General features: G+C 37.2%; 1 protein-coding gene across 1 annotated transcript in view; it reads left to right on the top strand.

Annotated features, from left to right (window-relative positions):
• SLC30A9 (solute carrier family 30 member 9) overlaps nt 1-22,783 on the top strand; it is an 85,754-nt gene that overhangs the window by 9,733 nt on the left and 53,238 nt on the right. Inside the window, exon 2 of the mRNA XM_042984618.1 lies at nt 10,837-11,001. Coding sequence (XP_042840552.1) covers nt 10,837-11,001 — 165 coding nt within the window. The remainder of the gene's footprint in view (nt 1-10,836; nt 11,002-22,783) is intronic.

Below are 22,783 nucleotides of genomic sequence, written 5' to 3'. Positions count from 1 at the left end.
CATTTACAGTTACCATTTATGGTATATAAATGATATATAAACCATTTATCTTATGGTTTATACCAAAAACCATAAGATACCTAGGAATCAACCTAACCAAAGAGATAAATGATCTGTATGCTGAAAACTATAGAAAGTTTATGTAAGAAATTGAAGAAGACACAAAGAAGTGGAAAAACATTCCATGTTCGTGGGTTGGGAGAAAAAATGTTGTTAAAGTGTCTATACTACCTAAAGCAGTCTACACATTCAGTGCAATCCCTATCAAAATAACACCAGCATTCTTCACAGAGCTAGAACAAGCAACCCTAAAATTTGTACGAAACCACAAAATACCCCAAATAGCCAAAACAATCCTGAAAAAGAAAAGCGAAGCTGAAAGCATCACAATTCCAGACTTCAAGCTGTATTACAAAGCTGTAATCATCAAGACAGTATGGTACTGGCACAAGAACAGACACCATAGATCAGTGGAACAGAATAGAGAACCCAGAAATGGACTCTCAGATGTACGGCCAACTAATCTTTGACAAAGCAAGAAAGAGTATCCAATTGAAAAAGGACTGTCTCTTCAGGAAATGGTACTGGGAAAACTGGACAGTGACATGCAGAAGAATGAAACTGGATCACTTTTTTTAAAAATTATTTTTAATGTTTATTTATTTTGGGGGGAGGGAGGAGGGGCAGAGAGAGAGAGAGGGAGACACAGAATCTGAAGCAGGCCTCAGGCCCTGAGCTGTCAGCATAGAGTCCAATGCGGGGCTCGAAATCATGAACTGTGAGATCATGACCTGAGCTGAAGTCAGACAACTAACTGAGCCACCCGGACACCCCAAAACTGGACCACTTTCTTACACCATACACCAAAATAAATTCAAAATGGATGAAACACCTAAATGTGAGAGAGGAGTACATTAAAATCCCACAGGAGAAACAGGCAGCAACTTCTTTGATTTTGGCCACAGTACCTTCTTACTAGACATGTCTCTGAAAGCAAGGGAACCCAAAGCAAAAATGAACTTTTGGGACCTCATCAAGATAAAAGTCTTCTGCATAGTGAAGGAAACAATCAACAAAACTAAAAGGCAAACTATGGAATGGGAGAAGATATTTTCAAATGACATATTGGATAAAGGGTTAGTATCCAAAATCTATAAAGAACTTATGAAACTCAACACCCAAAAAACAAATAATCCAGTGAAGGAATGAGCAGAAGACATGAATAGACATTCTTTCAAAGAAGACATCCAGATGACTAATAGACACACGAAAAGATGCTCAACATCATTCATCATTAGAGAAATACAAATCAAAACCACAGTGAGTTACCACCTCACACCTGTCAGAATGGTTAAAATTAACAACACAGGAAACAGCAGATGTTGGTGAAGATGTGGAGAAAGGGGAACACTTTTGCACTGTTGGTGGGAATGCATACTGGTGCAGTGACTCTGGAAAACAGTATCAAGGTTCCTCAAAAAATTGAAAATAACATAATATTCTCTTTTAATTGTATTTCTGTGATATGGTTGTAATCTCTCCTCTTTCATTCGTGATTTTATTTGGGTCCTTCCTCTTTTCTTTTTGGTAAATCTGGCTCAGGGTATACCAGTTTTACTCATTCTTTCAAAGAACCAGCTTCTAGTTTCATTGATCTGCTCTACTGGGTTTTTTGTTTGTTTCTGTATCATTTATTTCTGCACTAATCTTTATTATTTCTCTTCTGCTGGCTTTAGGCTTTATTTGTTGTTCCTTTTCTAGCTCTGACAGGTGAAGGTTAGGTTGTATATTTGAGACTTTTCTTGCTTCTTGAGGTAGACCTGTATTACTGAATGCTTCCTTCTTAGGACTGATTTTTCTGCATCCCAAATGTTTTGGACTGCTGTGTTCTCATTTTCATTTGCTTCCAGATATATTTTAATTTCTTTAATTTCCTGGTTAACCCATTCATTTTTTAGTAGGATGATCTTAACCTCCATATATTTGTGGTCTTTTCCAATTTTTTTTTTATTTATTTTTTATTTTTTTTATTGTGGTTGACTTCAAGTTTCATAGCATTGTGGTCTGAAAACATGCCTGGTATGATCTCAGTTTTTATACTTGTTGAAGCCTGATTTGCGACCCAGTATGTGATCTACTCTGGAGAATGTCTCATGCGCACTGGAAAAGAATGTGTATTCTGCTGCTTTAGGATGCAGTGGTCTGAATATATCTGTTAAGTCCATCTGGTCCAGTGTGTCATTCAGAGCCTTTGTTTTCTTGTTGAGTTTCTGCTTAGATGATCTGTCCATTGTTGTAAGTAGTGTGTTTAAGTCCCTACTATTATTGTGTTGTTATCAATGAGTTTCTTTATGTTTGTCATTAATTGATTTATGTATTTGGTTACTCCCAAATACATATTATTGGGGGCATAAATATTTACAGTTGTTAGAATTTCTTGTTGGATGGATCTCTTTATTATCATAGAGTGCCTTTTTTCATCTCTTGTTACAGTCTTTGGTTTAAAATCTAGTTTGTCTGATATAAAAGTATGGCTACTCCAGCTTTCTTTTGACATCCATTAGCATAATAAATGGTTCTCCATTCCTTCACTTTCCAGCTGGAGGTGTCTTTAGGTCTAAAATAAGTCTCTTGTAGGCAGCATATAGATAGGTCTCTTTTTTTTTTTTTTTTTTTTTTTTTAATCCATTCTGATACCCTGTGTCTTTTGATTGGAGCAGTTAGCCCATTTACATTCAGAGTGATTATTGATATGAATTTAGTGCCTGTAAATACAATATGAATTGTATTACCTGTAACATCAGGAGATTTTCTGGAGATTTTCTCTGCTCCTTTCTAGTCTTTGTTGCTTTTGATCTGTCCTTCCCACTCAGAGAGTCCCCTTACTAGTTCCTGCAGGACTGGTTTAGTGGTCACGAACTCCTTTAGTTTTCGTTCAGAAACTCTTTATCTCTCCTATTCTGAATGATACCCTTGCTGGATAAGGTATTCTTGGCTGCATATTGAACATACCATGCCACTCCTTTCTGGTCTGCCAAGTTTCTGTGGGGAGATCTGCTACTAACCTTATTTGTCTTATAGGTCAGGGATATCTTTTCCCTTGGTGCTTTCAGGATTCTTTCCTTATCTTTGTATTTTGTAAATTTTATTATGATAATATCTTGGTGTTGGTCTGCTTTTGTTGATTTTGATGGGAGTTCTCTGTGCCTCTTGGATTTGGATGTCTGTTTCCTTTCCCAGATTAGGGAAGTTTTTAGCTATTATTTGCTGAAATAAACCTGCCCCTTTTTCCTTCTTATTCTGGAACTCCTATGATATGAATGCTACGCTTTATGGAGCCGCTGTGTTCCCTACATCTACATTTGTGATCCAATATTTTTCTTTCCCTCTTCTTTTCAGCTTCATTATTCTCCATCATTTTATCTTCTATATTACTTATTCCTTTGCTTCTTTCATCTTTGTCATTACATCCAGTTTTTGCATCTCAGTTATAGCATTTTTGAATTTCAGCCTGACTAGCTTTAAGGTTTTTTATCTCTGTGGTAAGGGACTTCCTGGTGTCTTCTATGCTTTTCTCATGCCCAGCTAGTGTCCATATGATTGTTGTTTTAAATTCTGGTTCAGTCATATTACTTATATGTGTTTTGATTAAATCCCTGTCTGTGATCTCTTGTTCTTTCTTTCAGGATGAATTCCTCCGTCTTGGCATTTTCTGTAGGGCTCTGTCTTCTGTGTGTTATAAAAGCCTGTTATGTTTCCTGCTCTTGAGAGTATTGGCTATATTAAGAAGTCATACTGTCTAGGGCCTGCCGCTTCAGGAGTTGTTTCTGGTATATGCTTTGTGTACTCGACTGTTGTGTTTTGGCTGTTTCTTCCCTTAGGTCAGTCCTCTGCAGAGTTTCTCTGTGCTGCAGTGGGGAGTGTTTTGACGTTGTCCACTGTGTGGCAAGTTTTAACTCAGTATGTTTTGGTCGGCTAATCGTTAAAAGAGGCTGGATCCTATTTTTCCTAGAACTGAAGCTTTGTAGCACTCTATGATCAGTAGATTTGTTGCATGTGGGTGGTGAGAGGTTGTGCTGGTCTTCTGGGGGAGTGGCCCACTGCTGCTCTCTCAGGCACACTTGCCCTTGTTCAGAAGCACCTGCAGAGCACAGAGGGAAGGGCTTAGTGAAAGTGGCTCAAGCTTCCACTCTGGGTGCTTTGCTGCTCACTGAAGTCCTTCTGTGCTGATGGGCCAGGAAAACATGGCATCAGCTGGCTCTCTAGTCCCCAGAGAGGGGAGTTCATGCCCTCCGCTGTTCAGGAAACCCTCACAGAAGAGCGAACATTCTCCCCTCATGTGTCCCAGGCTTCCCTCGGATCTCTGCCTTCACCCTGTGTCTGGGCTCTCTGCCCACCCAGTGCAGTGCTCCTATTTTTTATATCAGGTGCGCTGACTGGGTTTCAAAACTCCAAATTTTAGGGACCCAGCCGGGCATGGACCTACACTGATCCTCTGGGGAAGGGTCTCACTGTGCTGTGGCTGGTGCCAGTTTGTCCCAGCAGGGCAGTTGCATGAATGCTCAGAGGCTTGGAGTTTATGGTAAAGTGCAGCAGAAAGCCAGTGTCCAGCGTAGCTGCCCTGAGCAGCTGCCTCTGCTCCTAGGCTAATGAACAGGGCAGCTCAGGGCATCTGTTGGCTTTTTTGTCCCTGGAGAGCCAGTGCCACCTCTCCCAAATGCACTGTAAGAAGGGGTGCGGTCTCTCTCAGTGCAACCCAAGGGATCCTCAGAGCACGCTATCTGCACCCACGTCTGTTCTCCTTCTGCACAGGAGCACCTCTGTGACTCCCAGGCCCCACCCCAGCAACAGCGTGGACTTCTAAACCTTCAGACTTTGAGCTCTGCTGCTTGTAAAAACTTGAGATTATCAGCCCCTGTCATTTTCCCTGTCAGTGGTTTTGGGGAAGTGGTGTTCTTGTGCAATGCTTTGCACCCTGCTTGCTGTCCCTTGCATGTACATGCGCTTGCTACCTCTCTCTCTCCCCCCCCCCCCTCTCTCTCTCCCCCTCTCTCTCTCTCTCTCTCTCTCCCTCCCTCTCTATCCCCCCCATCTCTTTCTCTCCTTTCTTCCCTCTCCCTAATCAGGGCTCCCTCCCCTCCTCAGCACAGCTGATTCTTTTCTCCCCCAAATCCCATCCCTTCCTCTTCTACCTTCTACAGTTTGGCTTCTTTTCTCCCTCTAGTTGCAGTTTGTTCTTAGTTCTCAGATTTCCTGGATGTTCACAATGACTTAGTATTTATCTATTGGTATTTGAGGGACAAGGCAAACATAAGGTCCTACTACTATACTACTCTGCCATCTTAACTCTTCCCCAACTAATCACATTTTTATTTTTGTTTATTATTTTTTTTAAAGTAGGCTTCATGCCCAGTGTGGATCCCAATACAGGGCTTGGACTCAAAACCCTGAGATCAAAACCTGAGTTGCTATTAAGAGTCAGACACTTAACTGACTGAGACACCCAGGTGCCCGCTACTAGTCACATTTTTTTTTTTAAAGTTTATTTATTTTGAGAGAGTGAGCGAGAGCAGGATAAGGGCAGAGAGAGAGGGAGAGAGAGAATTCCAAGCAGGCTTTGCACTGTCAGCTTGGAGCCTGACATGGGGCTTGAACTTGAGAACTGTGAGATCCTGACCTGAGCCGAAATCAAGAGTGGGACGCTTCACTGACTGAGCCACCCCGGTACCCCAGTCACATTTTTTAATAGTTGAAATCCTATGTTATTTTGTCTTTTGCTTTTTTATGTAATATTCTCAATATTTTTCCACATTAATAGTTTTTAATGTATACACAATGAAAATATAGGGATATCATAATTTTTATTTTTCTATTAGGAAACATTTAAGTTTCCAGTTTTTGCCATGATAAATATTACCATGAAGAACATTTTCACAGTCTGTATTATTGTGTATTTTATGGGCCCAGAAAGCTTCTGCTGTTGTGTATTTTAAGTTCACACTAACCTCTTTAGAATAAAGTGTAACAATTACTTAGTTTTGGATACATCAGTCCTTTAGGAATTTGGGGGAGAAACTACTGAAATAGTCTCTTAAGAGACTGACCTCTGGAAATCTTAGTCCTTAAATTAGCCAGTAAGAAAACATTACAAACTGCAAGAAATCTTTTTGTTTGTGTTTAGTTATGGTTGTTGCAGAAGCAACATACACAGTAGGCAGAAATGTCAGTTTGCATGAGATAGAGTTTCTTGTGTTGTGTGTTGTAGTCTGAAAAAGGTAGCCAGATTTCCTCTGAAAGCCAGAGTGAGTGGTGGGTGACAAATCACATTGGAGAGAGAGGACTAGTGGTTATCAGCAGTGGTTGTTAAAAGCTACAGAGGCAATAACAGTAAAATAAAAGCCGAGAAGACTGAATGTTGTGACTAGACTGACAAGATAGTGGTAGCTTTGCAGTTTTGGTGAAGAAATAGCTCTTATCTAGACAGCAATGAGAAGGTCCTTGTCCAATCCATAGAACAGTGAGCACCAGGCTCTCAAAGATTAATCTTCTGTATGCAGCTTTTTTTAGATGTCACCTTTAAGAAAGGGTACTAATGGTGGGTAATATTTTTTACTATCTTTCTGCCTCTTAGAATTAATTAATTAATTCAATAATTTATTAAAAAGTGGGTGTGTTTATTTTTATTTTTTATGTTTATTTATTTTTGAGAAAGACAGAGGTTAGTGGGAGAGGGGCAGAGAGAGAGGGACACATAGAATCCGAAGCAGCTTTCAAGGCTCTGAGTTGTCAGCATAGAGCCCGACGTGGGGCTTGAACTCACAAACCGTGATATCATGACCTGAGCTGAAGTCGGACACTTAATTGACTGAGCCACCCAGGTGCCCCTATGTATTTTTAAATGGCTGTGTTGCTATTGCTGTGTGTTAGATAATATTTTTTTTCCTGAATCAAATGTGGTCCTGTATATTTTTTAGAGTATAAAATGTTAAAGGTGGTAATGTATTCTGCAAATTTTGTTCAGCTTTTGATCTTGTGTTAATGCCAAATGTGTACTTTTAACGTTGCTGATACCTGAAATTCTTCTAAAGTTAAAAATTAAGGATTTTTCAAGAACAGCTAGCAAGGAAGCTATTAAAGATTATTACTAGAATAGTTTCAGAAGGATGCAAGAATCAATTTGAAGAGACCCCTACTTGTCAGAAATGGGACAGTTTAACTATTAATCAGAGTGACTGAAATGGATTGAAATATATCAAATAACTCTTAATCTATGAAATAATAATATATACGCAAATTAATGTGTCACTACTTCAGGATGGTAGGTAGTGAACTCTTTATTATGAGAACTGGTAAATAAGGAGAGAATTAAGTATTTAGCCTGATTTTCCTATGTGAAGTACATTGGTGAATAACCAAATAAATGAACAGGATTTTCTTTTTGTAGAAGTGTTCTAACAATTGAAGAATTGATACATTTGAATATCTCCATTTGTAACCACCTAATGGATAAAGGGTTATGGGCATTGAACAACAGCAGACACTACACAAATAGTCGACCAAATTTTATGTGGCTCCTGATGAAAGAACTCATCACTGCATAATAAGTGGTAGCATCCTAACAAAAAGAATCAGAATTTAGATAAAGCCTTTACATCCTTTGATTCGTAGAACATATAGAAGAACAGGTTAAAGAACACCATGAGAATTAAGTCTGCAAAATTCAGACTGGAAAACTACCAGGACAGAAATTTAGGACAAAACTTGGTTTCTTCACCTTAGAAATTGCTCTTAGGGGTGCCTGGGTGGCTCAGTCAGGTGTGTGGCCGCCTCTTGATTTTGGCTCAGGTTATGATCTCACAGTTTGTGAGATGGAACCCTGAGTAGGGCTTCATGATGATGGTGCAGAGCCTGCTTGGGATTCTCTCCCTCCCTCCCTCTCTCTCTGCCCCTTTGCCGCTTGGGCTCACGTTCTCTGTCTCTCAAAATAAATAAACTTCAAGAAACACATAAAGTTAAAAAAAAAAAAAAGACATCTTGTAGCTTAAAAGAGGCTTAAAAGACATCTGCATCAACCATAGTATGTGGATCTTATTAGGATCTGTTCACACACACAAAAGTTGTAAAACTTTCAACAGTTGGAAATTGAGGATATTTGATGATATCCTCAATTGTTTATTATTTTTTTGTAATGGTGGTTTATCTGTGTTTTTAAAAAGCTCTTGTCTCTTAGAATACATACAGAAGTACTTATGAATGAAATTATTTTGTCTGAGATTTTCATCAAATTAACATGGAGGTGAAGAGATATTGGTGCAGGTAGAGATAAGACAAGGTTGACTGAGTTGATAATTGCTGACGGTGGGCAATGAATATGTGGACATTTATTGTACTTTTTTTTTTCTACCTTTGCATGTGTTTGAAATTTTCTTTAATGTTTGAAAAACTAAGGAGAACCTTGAAAAACATCTAGGATCAGTCATGGAAACATTGTCAGCTTCTGAGGAAGGATTTTTAGACTGTGGAATATTCCCTTTTTAAACATTTTAGTACAGTCTCTACAAAAGCATTTGATCACTGGGTGAAAAAAAAAAAGTATTTGTGGCATATTGTCTTTGTTAGGTAATAATCACAAAAGATAATTTGAATCAGACCGTGAAGTCAGAATACCAGTGACCAGTGCTTTCCTGGAGGGTGAGTTTCTTAGGTGCATTTGCTTTAGCCCTTGCTTCACTAATTTTGCTAGTAGGCTACATATTTTATTTTTAAATTATTTTTAAATTTTATTTCTTTAAAAAAATTTTTATTTTTTTAAATGTATTCTTTAAAAAAATTAAAAAAAAATTTTTTTTTAACGTTTATTTATTTTTGAGACAGAGAGAGACAGGGCATGAATGGGGGAGGGGCAGAGAGAGAGGGAGACACAGAATCGGAAGCAGGCTCCAGGCTCTGAGCCATCAGCCCAGAGCCCGACGTGGGGCTCGAACTCATGGACCGTGAGATCGTGACCTGAGCTGAAGTCGGACGCTTAACCGACTGAGCCACCCAGGCGCCCCTAAAAAATATTTTAAGTTTATTTATTTTGAGAGTGTGTGAGGGGGAGGGGCAAAGAGAGGGGGAGAGAGAGAATCCCGAGCAGGCTCCATACTGCCAGCGCAGAGCCTGATGCAGGGTTCGATGCCACAAACTGTGAGATCATGACTGGGGCCAAAAGAGACTGACCTTAACCGACTGAGCCATCCAGGTGCCCCTGATTTTTATTTTAGAGAGTGAGAGCACAAGACAGGGGAGAGGGACAGAGAATCTTAAGCAGGCTCCATGCCTGGAGTCTGATGTGGGGCTCAATGCCACGACCTGGGGATCATGACCTGAGCTGAAATCAAGAGTCAGAACCAACTGAGCCATCCAAGCTCCCTGATAGTAGGCTACATATTTTAATGTGCAAGAAGATACATCGTTATATTTGCTTTACTCAGCCTTTAAGAAATACCAAATGACCAAAATCATACTGGGCCTTCAACAATTCTTTACCAAATAAATGAACAATTAAGTTGACACCAAGAAATTTTTCAAAAAAAAAAAAAATTCCAAGCCTGATACTTGGGTGGATACTTATGCTGCTTTATGTTTCTCATGCTTTTCAGATTATCTTGAACATTCACAAAATTTATGTTCCTGATGAATTTTCTGAGCCATAAAGAAAAGGTTTATTCTTCCTGATTTCAGAAGGTATACATCTGTACATGCACATACATGAATTACCATTTTTGGAAAACATTATTAAACAATTAGAAAAGTTTCAGTACTTGGAATGTCTGGCTGGCTCAGTTGGTAGAACGTGTGACTCTTGATTTCATGGTTATGAGTTCAAGCCCCACATTGGGTATAGAGATTACTTTAAAAAAAAAAAAAAAAAGAGGAAAGTTTCAACCCTTAAAAGTTTAACTCTCCACTAGAGAAACTTGACTATCTCTAATGGTATAACTTTATTATTTCATCTGATGCTTTAGAAGAGATGTAAATTATTCACAAGATTTTCAAGGTCTGAGTACTCATAGTAAAAAAGAGAAAGAGGGTCACATGAGAGTAGAGACAGACATATTTAGTTTTCTACCACTTCAGTGCAAGTGTGGAATATATTTTTCTTCTGTATTTCAGCCCTCTAAAGCCCACAGTCATCCAGATGCAGCAGCTGAAGTGCTTTGTAATTAGTCTTCTATTCTTCCCTCAATTAGAATTCCTGTATACTGAGGAATCTTACCAAATGTTGATCTAATTATCTGATTAAAAAAAAAATCAGTGACACTCTGAATGACTGATTAGTGTAATTCACTTATTGATTGTGAAGTGAAAGAGGAATAAATCTCTAGCTAGCAAAAGGAGGACACAGGGTAATTTTGAATAGGAAGCCATCTTGACCTCCCCCCACCCCCTCCCCCTTAGAGTTCTCTATTGTGAAAAGTATGTTATGCCAACATTTTTTAGCATGCAACCAGCATATAAAAGTATTCCAGAGACCTTTCAGAACAGGTGAATAATCAATAATCAGAATGTCTTATCTAATTTTATATATTTTAAAAGTTTACATATGAATAAATTTACAAATTAGAGAAAATAGGAATATTATTGTTATTTTTTCTTTACAAAATGTGGTCCCCATACACCTAGGGGTCAATGAAACACCTCTGTGGAGAGGGTGGGTTGGCATTGTGCATTTGGATATTTTGCAGAATGAAAGTTTTATTGTTATTCTGTAAAATTACCCTTCTAATACTAGTAAGTATGTTTTATTGGGTATAAAATCCTTGTGAGTTTGAAATTAATTTTTTTTTCTTGTAGAATGGCAGAATTTAGTGACATTGGGAAGCTTTTCAAACGTGGTTCCCTGTAGTCACCCATTCATTTGTACACTGAATCAAGTGAAGTTGTACTCTACAAATGTTCAGAAAGGACAGGGATCACAAAGTCTCAGCGTGGATAAAGTGCCATCATTTGATGAAACAGGTATGTATAAATCTTTTAAAATCATTTTTTTTCAGGACGCCTGAGTGGCTCAATCGGTTAAGCATCTGACTTCAGCTCAGGTCATGATCTTGTGGTCCATGAGTTCGAGCCCCACGTCGGGCTCTGTGTTGACAGCTCAGAGCCGGGAGCCTGCTTCAGATTCTGTGTCTCCCCCTCTCTTTCTCTCTGCTCCTCCCCCACTCATGCTCTTTCTCTGTCTCTCTGAAATGAATAAATGTTAAAAAAAAAAAAATCATTTTGTCTAGACCAAAATAGCTTGAATAAGATTATTTGTCCCTTGCATGTTCCATAGAACTTTTGTACAAAACTTTCTGAATTAGTGTTTACTTTGTGGAAAGCTATTAGACTGCTGATTTACTTTCATTTAGTTTTTCTGTTTCTTTTTGATTCAGTTTTGGTAAGTTCTATTTTTTTCTGGGAGCTTATTGAATTAAACTAAAATTTTAATTTATTGGATCAAGTTCAATATACTCTGTATATTCTGAGCAGCATTTATAGTTATATCCCTTTTTTTCATTCCTAATGGTGTTTGTCATTTTCTTGATTATTCTTGCCAGAACTCTGTCCATTTTATTATGTTCCCAAGTAATAATTTTTTTCTTTGAATCCTTATATTGTATGTTTATTTCCTATTTTATTAATTTTTACTTTTACCTTAATTAAATCTTCCTGCTTTCTTTGTATTTATTCTGTCATTCATTTTTAAATTATCTTGTAGTGGGGTGCCTGGGTGGCTCAGTTGGGTGAATGTCCAACTTCATCTCAGGTCATGATCTCACTGTTCATGGGTTCGAGCCTGTATCTGGCTCGCTGCTGTCAGTGCAGGGCCCGCATCGGATCCTCTATCCGCCCCGGCTGTGTCCCTCCCCCACTTGTACTCTCTTTCAAAAATAAATAAACATTAAAAAAAGATTTTAAATTAAAAAAAATAAAATAAAAATAAATTATCAGGTAGCTATTTTGATTATTAATTCTGAACTTTCCTTCTTTTCTAAAGTAGGCATTTAAGGGGCGCCTGGGTGGCTCAGTCGGTTAAGCGGCCGACTTCGGCCCAGGTCACGATCTCGCACTCTGTGAGTTCGAGCCCCGCGTCGGGCCCTGTGCTGACAGCTCAGAGCCTGGAGCCTGTTTCAGATTCTGTGTCTCCCTCTCTCTCTGACCCTCCCCCGTTCATGCTCTGTCTCTCCCTGTCTCAAAAATAAATAAACGTTAAAAAAATAAATAAAAAAAAAAAATAAAGTAGGCATTTAAGCCATGATGGCTCTGATGGTAGATTTGACAGTTTTTTCTTTAATAGTTCTCCCTAAAATTTTGCTTTATATATTTCAAGGCTATGTTACTAGATACATAGACATTTAGCATATAACACTAATGAATTACATTCATTATTTTTATGTAACAACTTTTTTTTTTTAGTGACATCTCCACCAGATTTTATTAGTATTTGCTCAGTATAAATTTTCCCATCCTTTGACTATAACCTTTTTTTGTCCTGATTTGATCATCTTTGTCTTTTAATTGGAAATTTAGTCTGTTTACATTTACTGTTATTACTGATATGTTTACAGGATATATTTCTGCCAATGTATCATGAGCTTCCTTGTGTTTTTTATCTTCTATTTCTTTTTCGCCTTTTAAATTTTTTCTTTTTTTCTCATTGCATTGTCCCCTCTTTCCCAGACACACACACATACATGTACTCATTTGGGAGTTATATACTCTATGTACTTCAGCATCTAAAGGTAATTGAAAAGTTTACATTTTTTCTGAAAAATCTGAAGAACTTAGAATGCTTTAATTCTGGTCACTTTCTCCCAACTTACATGCTATTTATTGGCTGTAGTTTGTGTTTGTTCTGCTCTTTCCCTTCTATACAATATACATTGTTATTTGTTTAAATTTTTCTAGAATCTTTGTTAACTACCTTTTCTTATTTCTCTGATCTTTCTGTCTGATGTGGATCCTATAGAAGTTTCTTGAGGTGAGGATCTATCTATGGTAAAGGCACATTTAAGATGTTATTACAGTGCCTTTTGGCTTCCACTGTTGTTGAGAAGTCACATATCATGCTTTTGTTCTCATGTCTTTTCTATTTTATTGCTTTTTACATTTGATTACCTTTGTTTTCAAAGTCTTTACTTTGGTGTAAACTGCAGTTTTACTGTGTATATTTCTGCGTACTAGGTATGTATTACTATGTATACTGCAGTTTTACTGTGTATATTACTGCGTACTAGGTATGTATTACTTTGTGTGAGATTTGTTGGGCTTCCAGGATCTGAGAATTGGTTTTACTCTATAGTTTTGTCACTCTCCCTTCAAGTATTACCTTTTCTCAATTCTCTGTCTCTCTTTTTATTTAAAGTTTATTTACTTATTTATTTTTAAGTAATCTCTTTACCCAACGTGGGACTCCCAACTGTCAACCCTGAGATCACGAGTCACATGCTCCACCAACTGAGCCAGCCAGCCACCTCGCTTTCAGTTCTCTTTTACTCCTTTTGGAACTCTAACTAGAATTATGTTAGACTTTCTTTCTTTATTTTCCATGCCTCTAAGCCTCTTTGTCATATTGTATTTCTTCATTTTTCTGGCCTGAATTCTGGATTATTTTCATAAGTCTACTTGGTCTACTAATTCCCTTGTTTGTTGCCTCTCATCTGCTGGTTGATATGTATGTTGGGTTTTTAATTTCAATGATTATATTTTTCATTTCTAGAAATTATTTATTTTTCATCTTGCTTGTTTGGTCTCTTGTTCCTTATGTTTTCATTAGTCCAAACTTCTCTTTTATTCTCTTTTAGTACCGTATTAAACATGTCTTATATTCTGTGACTGAAAATTCTTCTGTCTGAAATTTTTGGTTCTAACTATCTTTTTTCCTCTGTTCATGCACTTATTCATGATGCCATATCTGTTTTTTAACTGAGAGTTGTTCATTTTCCATGCAGTTTTATATTTTGGAACTCTGAAATCTTTCTGGATTGAAGATGCATTCCTGCATAGAGTTTGCTTCTGCCTCTGTTAGCGGCTGGGAATATAGCTTGGGACCAAATTAAATTAAATTCTTTGCCCTAGATTATTTAGACCACTTTGGTAGCATGAATTTAGACTGCAGACTTGAGTGAGAGCTGACTTATCCTTAGGATTTTCAGGGTTTTTTTTTTTTCATCCTCACTATTTAACAGCGAAGTAAAGGCTGACATGCTTTCTTGCTGTTCCCTTCTGTGTGTGTTTTTTTTTTTTTTTTCAGTTCAGAGTTACACGTTGTGTTGCTTTTTTTCTGGGTGTCTCCTGTTAGACTCCTCATCCTAAACAGAATGTAGTTCTTATTCTCTGGTTTCTTACTTCCCTAGCAGATATGGAAGTAGAAGCTCAAGGACTATAAGCTTTAACAGAAATCTCAGGGGAAAAGTTGGCTTTGGTGTTCTTACTTATTCTGTAGAGGTCCTGCTTTTCTTTCGTTTTTGCCCTCTTCAGATAATTTTTTTGTGAGCTTAGTAATGTGTTTGAAAACAATTTGTTCAGGATACCTAGTTTGCTGTGCAGCATAAAAATGAAGTCCTTTATTTGTCCATTAATTTATTCAAGAAGTATTTATTGAACACTTTTTATACGGCAGCAGATGAGAATGACTGAGTTTATTACTAAAACAGAAAATTGCTGAAACAAAGTTAAGTAAACAAATGTAATACTGTAGAGTAAGTACCATGATAGAGGAAATAGTGTTTACTGCAGGAGCACTTGGGAGGGGTACCTAACTGAGTGTTGAGTGGTTGAGAAAGTTTTCCATGAGGGGAAATGTTATCTAATTAGGGACCTAAAAGAAAGTTAGGTATTGGTGTACTGAATGGTAGAGAAAGAAGATAAACCTACAACTACCTTAGTGTGATTAGTTAGTAGAGGACCTGATGGTGGGGTTGGTAGTTTTGAGAGCACAAGGGATGAATATCAGGAGATCAAGGTTTTGTTGAGGAGTTTGTACTTGGTTTTGTAGGCAGTGGGAATCTATTAGAGCATTTTAAGTAGAGGAAGTACTTGATCAGATTTAAAATTTTAGAAAGATAATTAGCTGAAAACTGGAAAACCTATTGCAAAAGAAGGTGACTGAGAGCAGTAATACAAATTAAGGCCCAGATTAGGTTAATGGCAATGCTTTTTTTTTAAAGGAGTAGATGAACTCGAGATTTAGGAGCTAAGTAATTAAGATTGGGTGGTTGAATTTGGGGAAGAGAGGAGAGGGTCAAGTAAAGCACAGTGCCTATTTTGGATTAGGTGATTGTGTAGATGATTTCATTGACTTCTAAAATTGGGAATGCCAAAGCTAGAGTATATTTTCATAAGAAGGTGGTGATTTAGTTTTGGACAGCTGAATTGTAGGTGCCTCTATGACATTTTAACAGATGGACTAATGGGCAGTTGGGTATATACTGTTTTTCTTTTCTTTTTTAGAATTATGCTAGCCTTTTAAAAACAAAAAAGTTTATTTGAGAGAGAGCACGCGAGCTTGCACAAGTGGGCGAGGGGCAGAGAGAGGGAGAAAGAGAATCCCAAGCAGTCTCTGCACTGTCAGCATGGGGCACAACTCAGGGCTTAACCTCACCCAACCGTGAGATCATGACCTGAGCTGAAATCAAGAGTTGTACACTTACCCAACTGAGCTGCTCACGTATCCTGGGTATACTACTTTTCTGTTGTGAGACATCATCATCTCTTGACTGGATTACTGCAGCAGTCTTCCTGGGCTCTGTGCTTACATTCTCTTTCTTGCTCATTATATTTCAGCCCAACTAGTCTCCTTTTGGCTCTTAGGAAATACAAACCTTGTTCTTGATTAGGGCCTTTGCTCTAGTTGCTTTCTCTTTCCAAGGTGCCCTTCTACACATGGCTGACCCCTTCTGGTCATTTACATCTTAGTTGAAATGTCAACTCTGCACAAAGTCACTCTTTAATCACTTCATCTAAAGTAGCCATATCAACCTAATTTTAACTCTGTGTGGGCAGCACTTAATACTGATTGATATTTACAATATTTATTTCTCCCACTTGTTTCCAGGTCCCATGATAGCAGGACTCAGTGCCTAGAGCAGTGGTTTGCACATAGTAGTTGTTTAGTAAATATTTGTAAATTAATGAATGCCAAGTTCCTACTTGGGGAGAGACTTAGGAGTAGTTATTAGCTCTACCTAAGAGATTACTGAAGTCATGACTATGTTTGAGACAGTATAGGAAGGGAGTTTAACTATCTTTTCTTTAGTTGGGTGTCTTTCACATGGGAATATTTTATAGATTCCTTGAGAAACCTGTATTTATGTTTGCAGTGCCTGTTTTTCATGCTTTTCCCTAAGCCCCATCCTCCTTTTGGGCTTACTATGCAGTTTTAGCCAATTTCTTCTTTTTCTTGTGATGATGGAGAACTGCAGGGAGAAATATTGAGAGTTTGATATTAGAAGATGAAGGGATGGAGATTATGATGAGTCCCTGAGTTCCAGAATATTTATTGGAACGTAGAAATGGAAGAAGAATGATGCCTGCATGGCTCACTCGGTTAAGTGGCCTACTCTTGATGTTGGCTCAGGTCCTGATCTTGGCGGTTGTGAGATCGAACCCCGTGTAGGGCTCCACACTCAGCACAGAGCCTGCTTGGGATTCTCACTGTCTCCCTCTCTATCTCTGCCCCTCTCCTGCTCGTGTGTGTGCACGTGCGTTCTTTCTCTCTTTCAAAATAAATAAACATTAAAAAAAGAAAAGAAATGGGAGAAGAAATAAGTGATGAAATAATATAAAAGTAAAATATGTTATAATACTCTTCTGAGGTGAACATAGACTCAGGCAAAGATATTTAATGTTTCTGCTCTACAAAAGGTTTGAAACTGAAATCCACGACAAGGTTTCCTTTTTCGTCTGCTGACAAATAAAAATACAAGTTTATTTTCTTATATTAGAAATACATTTGTTTATTGATAGTTTTATTTTGGGCTCAATTTTTCAGAATTTGCTTAGGCCAAATTAGACGTTGTTAGCCATCAGATAGACAGCAAGTAATTGCTTGATTGAAAGATAATTTGTATATTTAAGGATTTAAGATTGACTTTTGAATAATTCAAATCACGTGGTAAAGTCAGAAACAGCTCATTAAGAGGCAGAGACTTGCTAAGGAATCCTTAAGTTTTTAAGGAGCATTCAGATGTTTTAAATTTTAGTAAAATTAGTTTTAATTTTGCTAATGGCAGCAGATGTGTGGCAAACAGCCAGGGGTTGAGCTTTAAACAGGCATCTAGAAATATTCATGGATAGAATGTCTAGTTATTTATTGAAATCATAAAGATTCTACTCCAGTGATACAGTACAAGCTTATTAAGGTGTTGGTGTGCAACGTAAGTATTCATACATGTCTTTGAGGCATTTACTAGCATTTCTTGCTTATGATTCTTAGCACTATATGATTAGTAACTATAGACAGTTTGTAGTGAGAAAAATATCCAGAAATATCACCCTTAGAGCAATTCATCTTAGTGATTTTGTTGAACAACTTTGATCATTGTGGAAAAGAGGGTTGTCTCTGAAACTTTTGACAGTAAAAGATTTTAGTTGTTCAGATGCTAGGTGAATGTTGAAAGCTTTTCTTTCACTTTTGTCTGCCCTACTCTCTGTTCCCCAAAACAAAATTTTAAGAAATTGAGAAATAGATTTTATGGGTAAAGATGCTTCAGAATTTGCTTGCTGTATAGTTTAGACAAAAATAAAATCATGTTATTTAACTGTCCAGTGTCAATTGTTACAACCTATAGTTATTATACAGGAGTGTTTTTTTTTTTTTTTTTAGTTTAAGTAATCTTTACACCCAATGTGGGGCTTGAATTCACAGCCCCAAGATCAACTGTTACATGCTCTACAGACTGAGCCAGCCAGGCGCCTCTAAATAGGAGGGTTTTTAAGCCTACCTTTAATTTACCAATATGTTTAATAACCTACTTAGGATTTGATGAATAGTTAAAACTAAAGTCTTTTGGATTTTTTGTACATGTTTAGTTATCAAACCATAATATACCATGTTAAGTCATTTGCCCAGTGGCTTTCACTAAAAACAAAAACAAAAAAACCCCTACGAATATACTAAAAATTATGTGTAAGATGTTTGCCTTTCTTTCAGAGAGGGTTCTGCCTTTGTGAGTACCTAGTCTGTTGGCATTTAATCTGTCCTTAAAAGCCTTGAACAACGTAAATTAGTAGCTAGGCAGAAATTCTGACCAAGACGGCATTGTGAATAGATGCTTTGAAGTATCTGTTTTACTTCTCCTTGGAGTGATAGATAAAACATGGAAAAAGAAAACTGAAGAAACAACAGCCCTCAAAGAAGATTCGCTATGTCCAAGGAGTGGACTTACTCTGGGTGTGTGAGCAAGCACTGGCAACCAGGAGTTTGGTTTGGTTTGGTTTGGTTGTGGTAAGGGATCGGTAGGTGCTACATGCATAGCCTGGTGTTGGAGTCAGACTCACTGTTTGAACTCACCCACCCACTCTCCAAAGTAGGCGGAACTAGGCTCTTCCATTTGTTATGTGAGGCTATACCTTGTAGGAGGCTGTAGGGTAGGGAGGCAAGAAGAACAGAAACTAGAACCTACTGTTTGCTGACTTAGAGACTGGATTGAGTGGTAGGAATTTCAAACTGGCAGTAGGAGATCTGGTTCAGGACAGATGGATCAGATTGAGTTTGAGCACTAGAACATGAGGAGAGTGAAGGGATATATCCTACTTATAATAAGATTGTAAATTCTGAAATTTAAAAGTACATGAATGATCATATTGCAATATATAAATTTCAGATCACATTGTACCCCTTAAACTTAGGAAACGTTATGTCTCTTACATCAATGAAGAATAAAAATACGTGAAAAATCCTAATTGTAAGAAAGCCAACAAAATCAAATGTGTATTAACTCTAGATGATATTAAAATAACGGCCTGAATTGCTTTAAAAGAAGTTTAATATCTTCAAAAGAATAAATGAAGTATTCACATATTTTGAAATACAAACTGTCAGAATAAAACCAGAACAAATAAATCTGGAAAAGAGCCAACTAGAAATCTTAGAAATGAAAGTTAGTTACTAAAATAAAAATTTAATAGATTAAATAGTCCTCATCAAGTAGAGGATTAGTAAATTGAAATTCACCCTCAATGCACATAGGAAAGCAAAAGGATTTTCTTTTTTTTTTTTTTTATTATTTTTTTTTCAACGTTTTTTATTTATTTTTGGGACAGAGAGAGACAGAGCATGAACGGGGGAGGGGCAGAGAGAGAGGGAGACACAGAATCGGAAACAGGCTCCAGGCTCCGAGCCATCAGCCCAGAGCCTGACGCGGGGCTCGAACTCACGGACCGCGAGATCGTGACCTGGCTGAAGTCGGACGCTTAACCGACTGCGCCACCCAGGCGCCCCGCAAAAGGATTTTCAAGAAAAGTGAGAAGGCATTTAAGAGGCATGAAGCTGTAGCCTACATTTAATAGGCCATTTCAGAGCGAAGACAGAAATGGTGAAATATGCAAAGAGATGATAAGAATCTTTCAGATTTTGATGAAACAAGAGTCTTCAGATCAAAAGTACCCTTTGAATACTAAGCAGGATAAGTAAAAAGAAATCCACAGGTTTAAAAACAAAAACAAAAACAAGAAATAGCCCAACTTAAAAGCATCCAAAGAGAAAAGTGAAAATGCTGTATCAGCCCAGTTGTTGCTCTTTTGAGGTGGACTTTTTATCTTTCACAGTATGCAGAAGACACAGGGGTGAGTGATTCATAGTAATAGCTGTGCAAGGGGAAAAGGAAAGGTGAATGAATATTACTCTAGAATTTCACACTGGTCTAAGTAAACAGTCTAGAGTGAAAGCAAAATAAAAATACTTCACGTATAGAAAGATGAATGTCATGTACCATTAACTCACCCACGTTAAAGAAGGAAACTTAATTAAATTATATATTTGTATAAGATATTTGTATAAGAGTAGACTCAGAGGGAAAAAAGCATTGGGATATAGGCGAGACTGTGAAGAGCAAGAAATGGATAAAACATGTTGGGAAAATTAAGTATTGATAATACAAACAATAACCTTTTGAAATACTAAATGCTAAAATTTAATTTAATTTAATTTTTTTATTTTGTTTTATTATTTTCTAAGTTTATTAATTTTGAGAGAATATCCTCAGAAGGGGATTCCCCTTAAATGCTAAAGTCATAGTCAAGAGTAGTAAGATTGTGGTGGCTTAGTCTGTTGAACCCAGGCTCTTGATTTCCGGTTAAGGTTATGACCGCAGGATTTCCTGAATTTGAGTCCTGTGTCTGGCTCTGCGCTGACAGTGTGGAGCCTCCTCGGGATTCTCTCCCTCTCTGACCCTCCCCTGCACTCACTCACTCTCTCTCTCTCTCTCTCTCTCTCTCTCTCAAAATAAATCGATACACTTAAAAAAATGCATAATAAGATCAAAGAAGTTTTCAGTAATTAAAGGTTTCTTTCCTGTTTAGAGGAAAGCTGAGATGCTGAATAACTTTGCAGATGATTAGAAAGATTCACAGAAAACTATGTATGTTAAATTTTTAAGTGGAATCATTTAAACAAAGAAATGTAACCTTACAAATTTCAAACCATCTTAAGGGATGGGGCGGGAAGAAAATACAGAAAACTCTATCAGTCTAACAGATGGCAAGAAAGGCAAAACAAAAATAAGAGCAAAGCAAAAGGATGGTAAAATGAAAACAGACAGTAAGGGGGCAGAAGTCCAGATGTACCACTACTCAGGTAGTGAGCCAGATTTCATGGTGCTGCGTATCATTTCAGTAACTGACATTCTATAAATATGTGGAAACAGTTTCTATTTTTTTAATATGTTTAGAGAGACATGTGTTCTGGGTCCTCTGCTATCAGCTGCTCAAGTTCTTTGCTCTTGAGACTGTCCTCTTGATGTATGAAACCAACAGTTTCTTCCTCATCATTCTCATCTCTATATAAAAGATGTAGAAAAAAAATCAGTCTTTCCTTGATTCCATTCTCCTTTCTAGCTCCTGCTGAAAGTCCAGATACTGCTTTTACTGTTTCATTTCCCATTCTCACTTCAAGCTGTTGCTTCTGTCCTCATTCTTCCTGCTGAAACTGCTATTGTCAACAGGCTACCAGTAACCTCCATGTTGCTAATCCAGTTTTTACATCTGTCCTTTTCTTCCCTGCCATGAAAAATACACGAATACCTACTCATACATCAAATAATGTTTTACACGTAGAGATAATGTAGGAAGTTGGTTCAGAGCATAGACTAATCAAAATGATGTGTGTTTCAATCCTGACTGTGCCTTCATGTTTAAAATACCAGCTGTGTGGTTTTGGGGGAAGTTGCAAACTTCTCTGTGCCTCAGTTTCCTCATCTTTACGATGAAGATAATAATAGTACTTACCTCAGCAGTTTTGTTAAGATCAAATGAAATAATGCACATAAAACACATACTACAGTATGTGGCACATATTAAATGCTTAGTAAATGTTAGCTCTGTCATTAGTAAATATTTTATTGAGTGAGGATATAAATTTATAAGGGGCATTTTTTTAAGGGTGAGATTTTTTTTTCTCTCTCTCTGCCCCTCCCCTGCTCATGCTCTCTCTCTCTCAAAAATAAATAAACTTAAAAAAATTAAGTTCTGTCAGTTTAAAAAAAGGAATAGAATTAGACATTTATATGTATATATCTTTAATTGTTTAGCTGTTTTTACACTTTATTGTGTGATAACTTATTGTGTGTATGCTTGTGATTTACTGTTTTCATTAGATTTTGCTAAGATTTATCTTAACAGTATATGTGTCTAGCTTATAAATTATATGTATCTAGTTCATTAATTTTCATGGAGATAATTAGAGCACATACTTTTGATGGTTGTGTGAATTAAATGATACATGTAAAGTACTTAAAATAGTGCTTGGCACATAGTAAAGGCTCAAAGAAAGATAGCCACTATTATGTTTATTATTGTTCACTACTGTATGAAATGTGGTATGAATGTAACATGGTATGTTTAGCTATTCCAATTCTTATGGGCATTTGGGTTCTTTCCAATTTGAAGCAACAGAACACAGTGCTGCTCTGAACATTCATATACCTTTTTCCTTGTACCCTTGTGCAAGTTTCTATTAGGGCAAATATATTGGCCTAGAAGAATTTGCTAGGTCATAAGTTATGCTTATGTGCAGCTATATCAGGTAATGCCAACTTGTTTAGCCAGGTAATTGTGCCATTTATATTTCCACCAGCAGTGTATGAGTTCCCATTGCTCCATAGCCCTTGCCAACATTAGATGTTGATACATTTTTTCATTTTTCCTGATCTGATTGTTGTAAAATGGATTCTTGTGGTTTCTTTTGGGTTCTGTCCATAATGAGGCAGCCATCTCTTTGTATGTTTATTGGTGATTTGTATTTCCTTTCCTTCTTGTTCTTGTCTTCTCTGTTTTTCTAATGATCTTTTTCTTGTTAATTTGGAGAAATTCCTAAATATTGGTACTTATCCTTTGTTGATGCTATTTGTTAGAAATATCTTCTCCCAGTTTGAGGCTTTCTTTTCTTTTCTTTTCTTTTCTTTTCTTTTCTTTTCTTTTCTTTTCTTTTCTTTTCTTTTCTTTTCTTTTCTTTCTGGGTTTTATTTTTAAGTAATCTCCACACCCAACATGGGACTCAAACTCACAACCCCAAGATCAAGAGTCAAATGCTTTCCTGACTGAG

The sequence above is a fragment of the Panthera tigris genome, chromosome B1 (genome assembly GCF_018350195.1).
Source record: "Panthera tigris isolate Pti1 chromosome B1, P.tigris_Pti1_mat1.1, whole genome shotgun sequence".
NCBI lineage: Eukaryota > Metazoa > Chordata > Mammalia > Carnivora > Felidae > Panthera > Panthera tigris.
The sequence above is the reverse complement of the archived record's forward strand: the minus strand, read 5'-3'. Positions and strand labels throughout refer to the sequence as shown.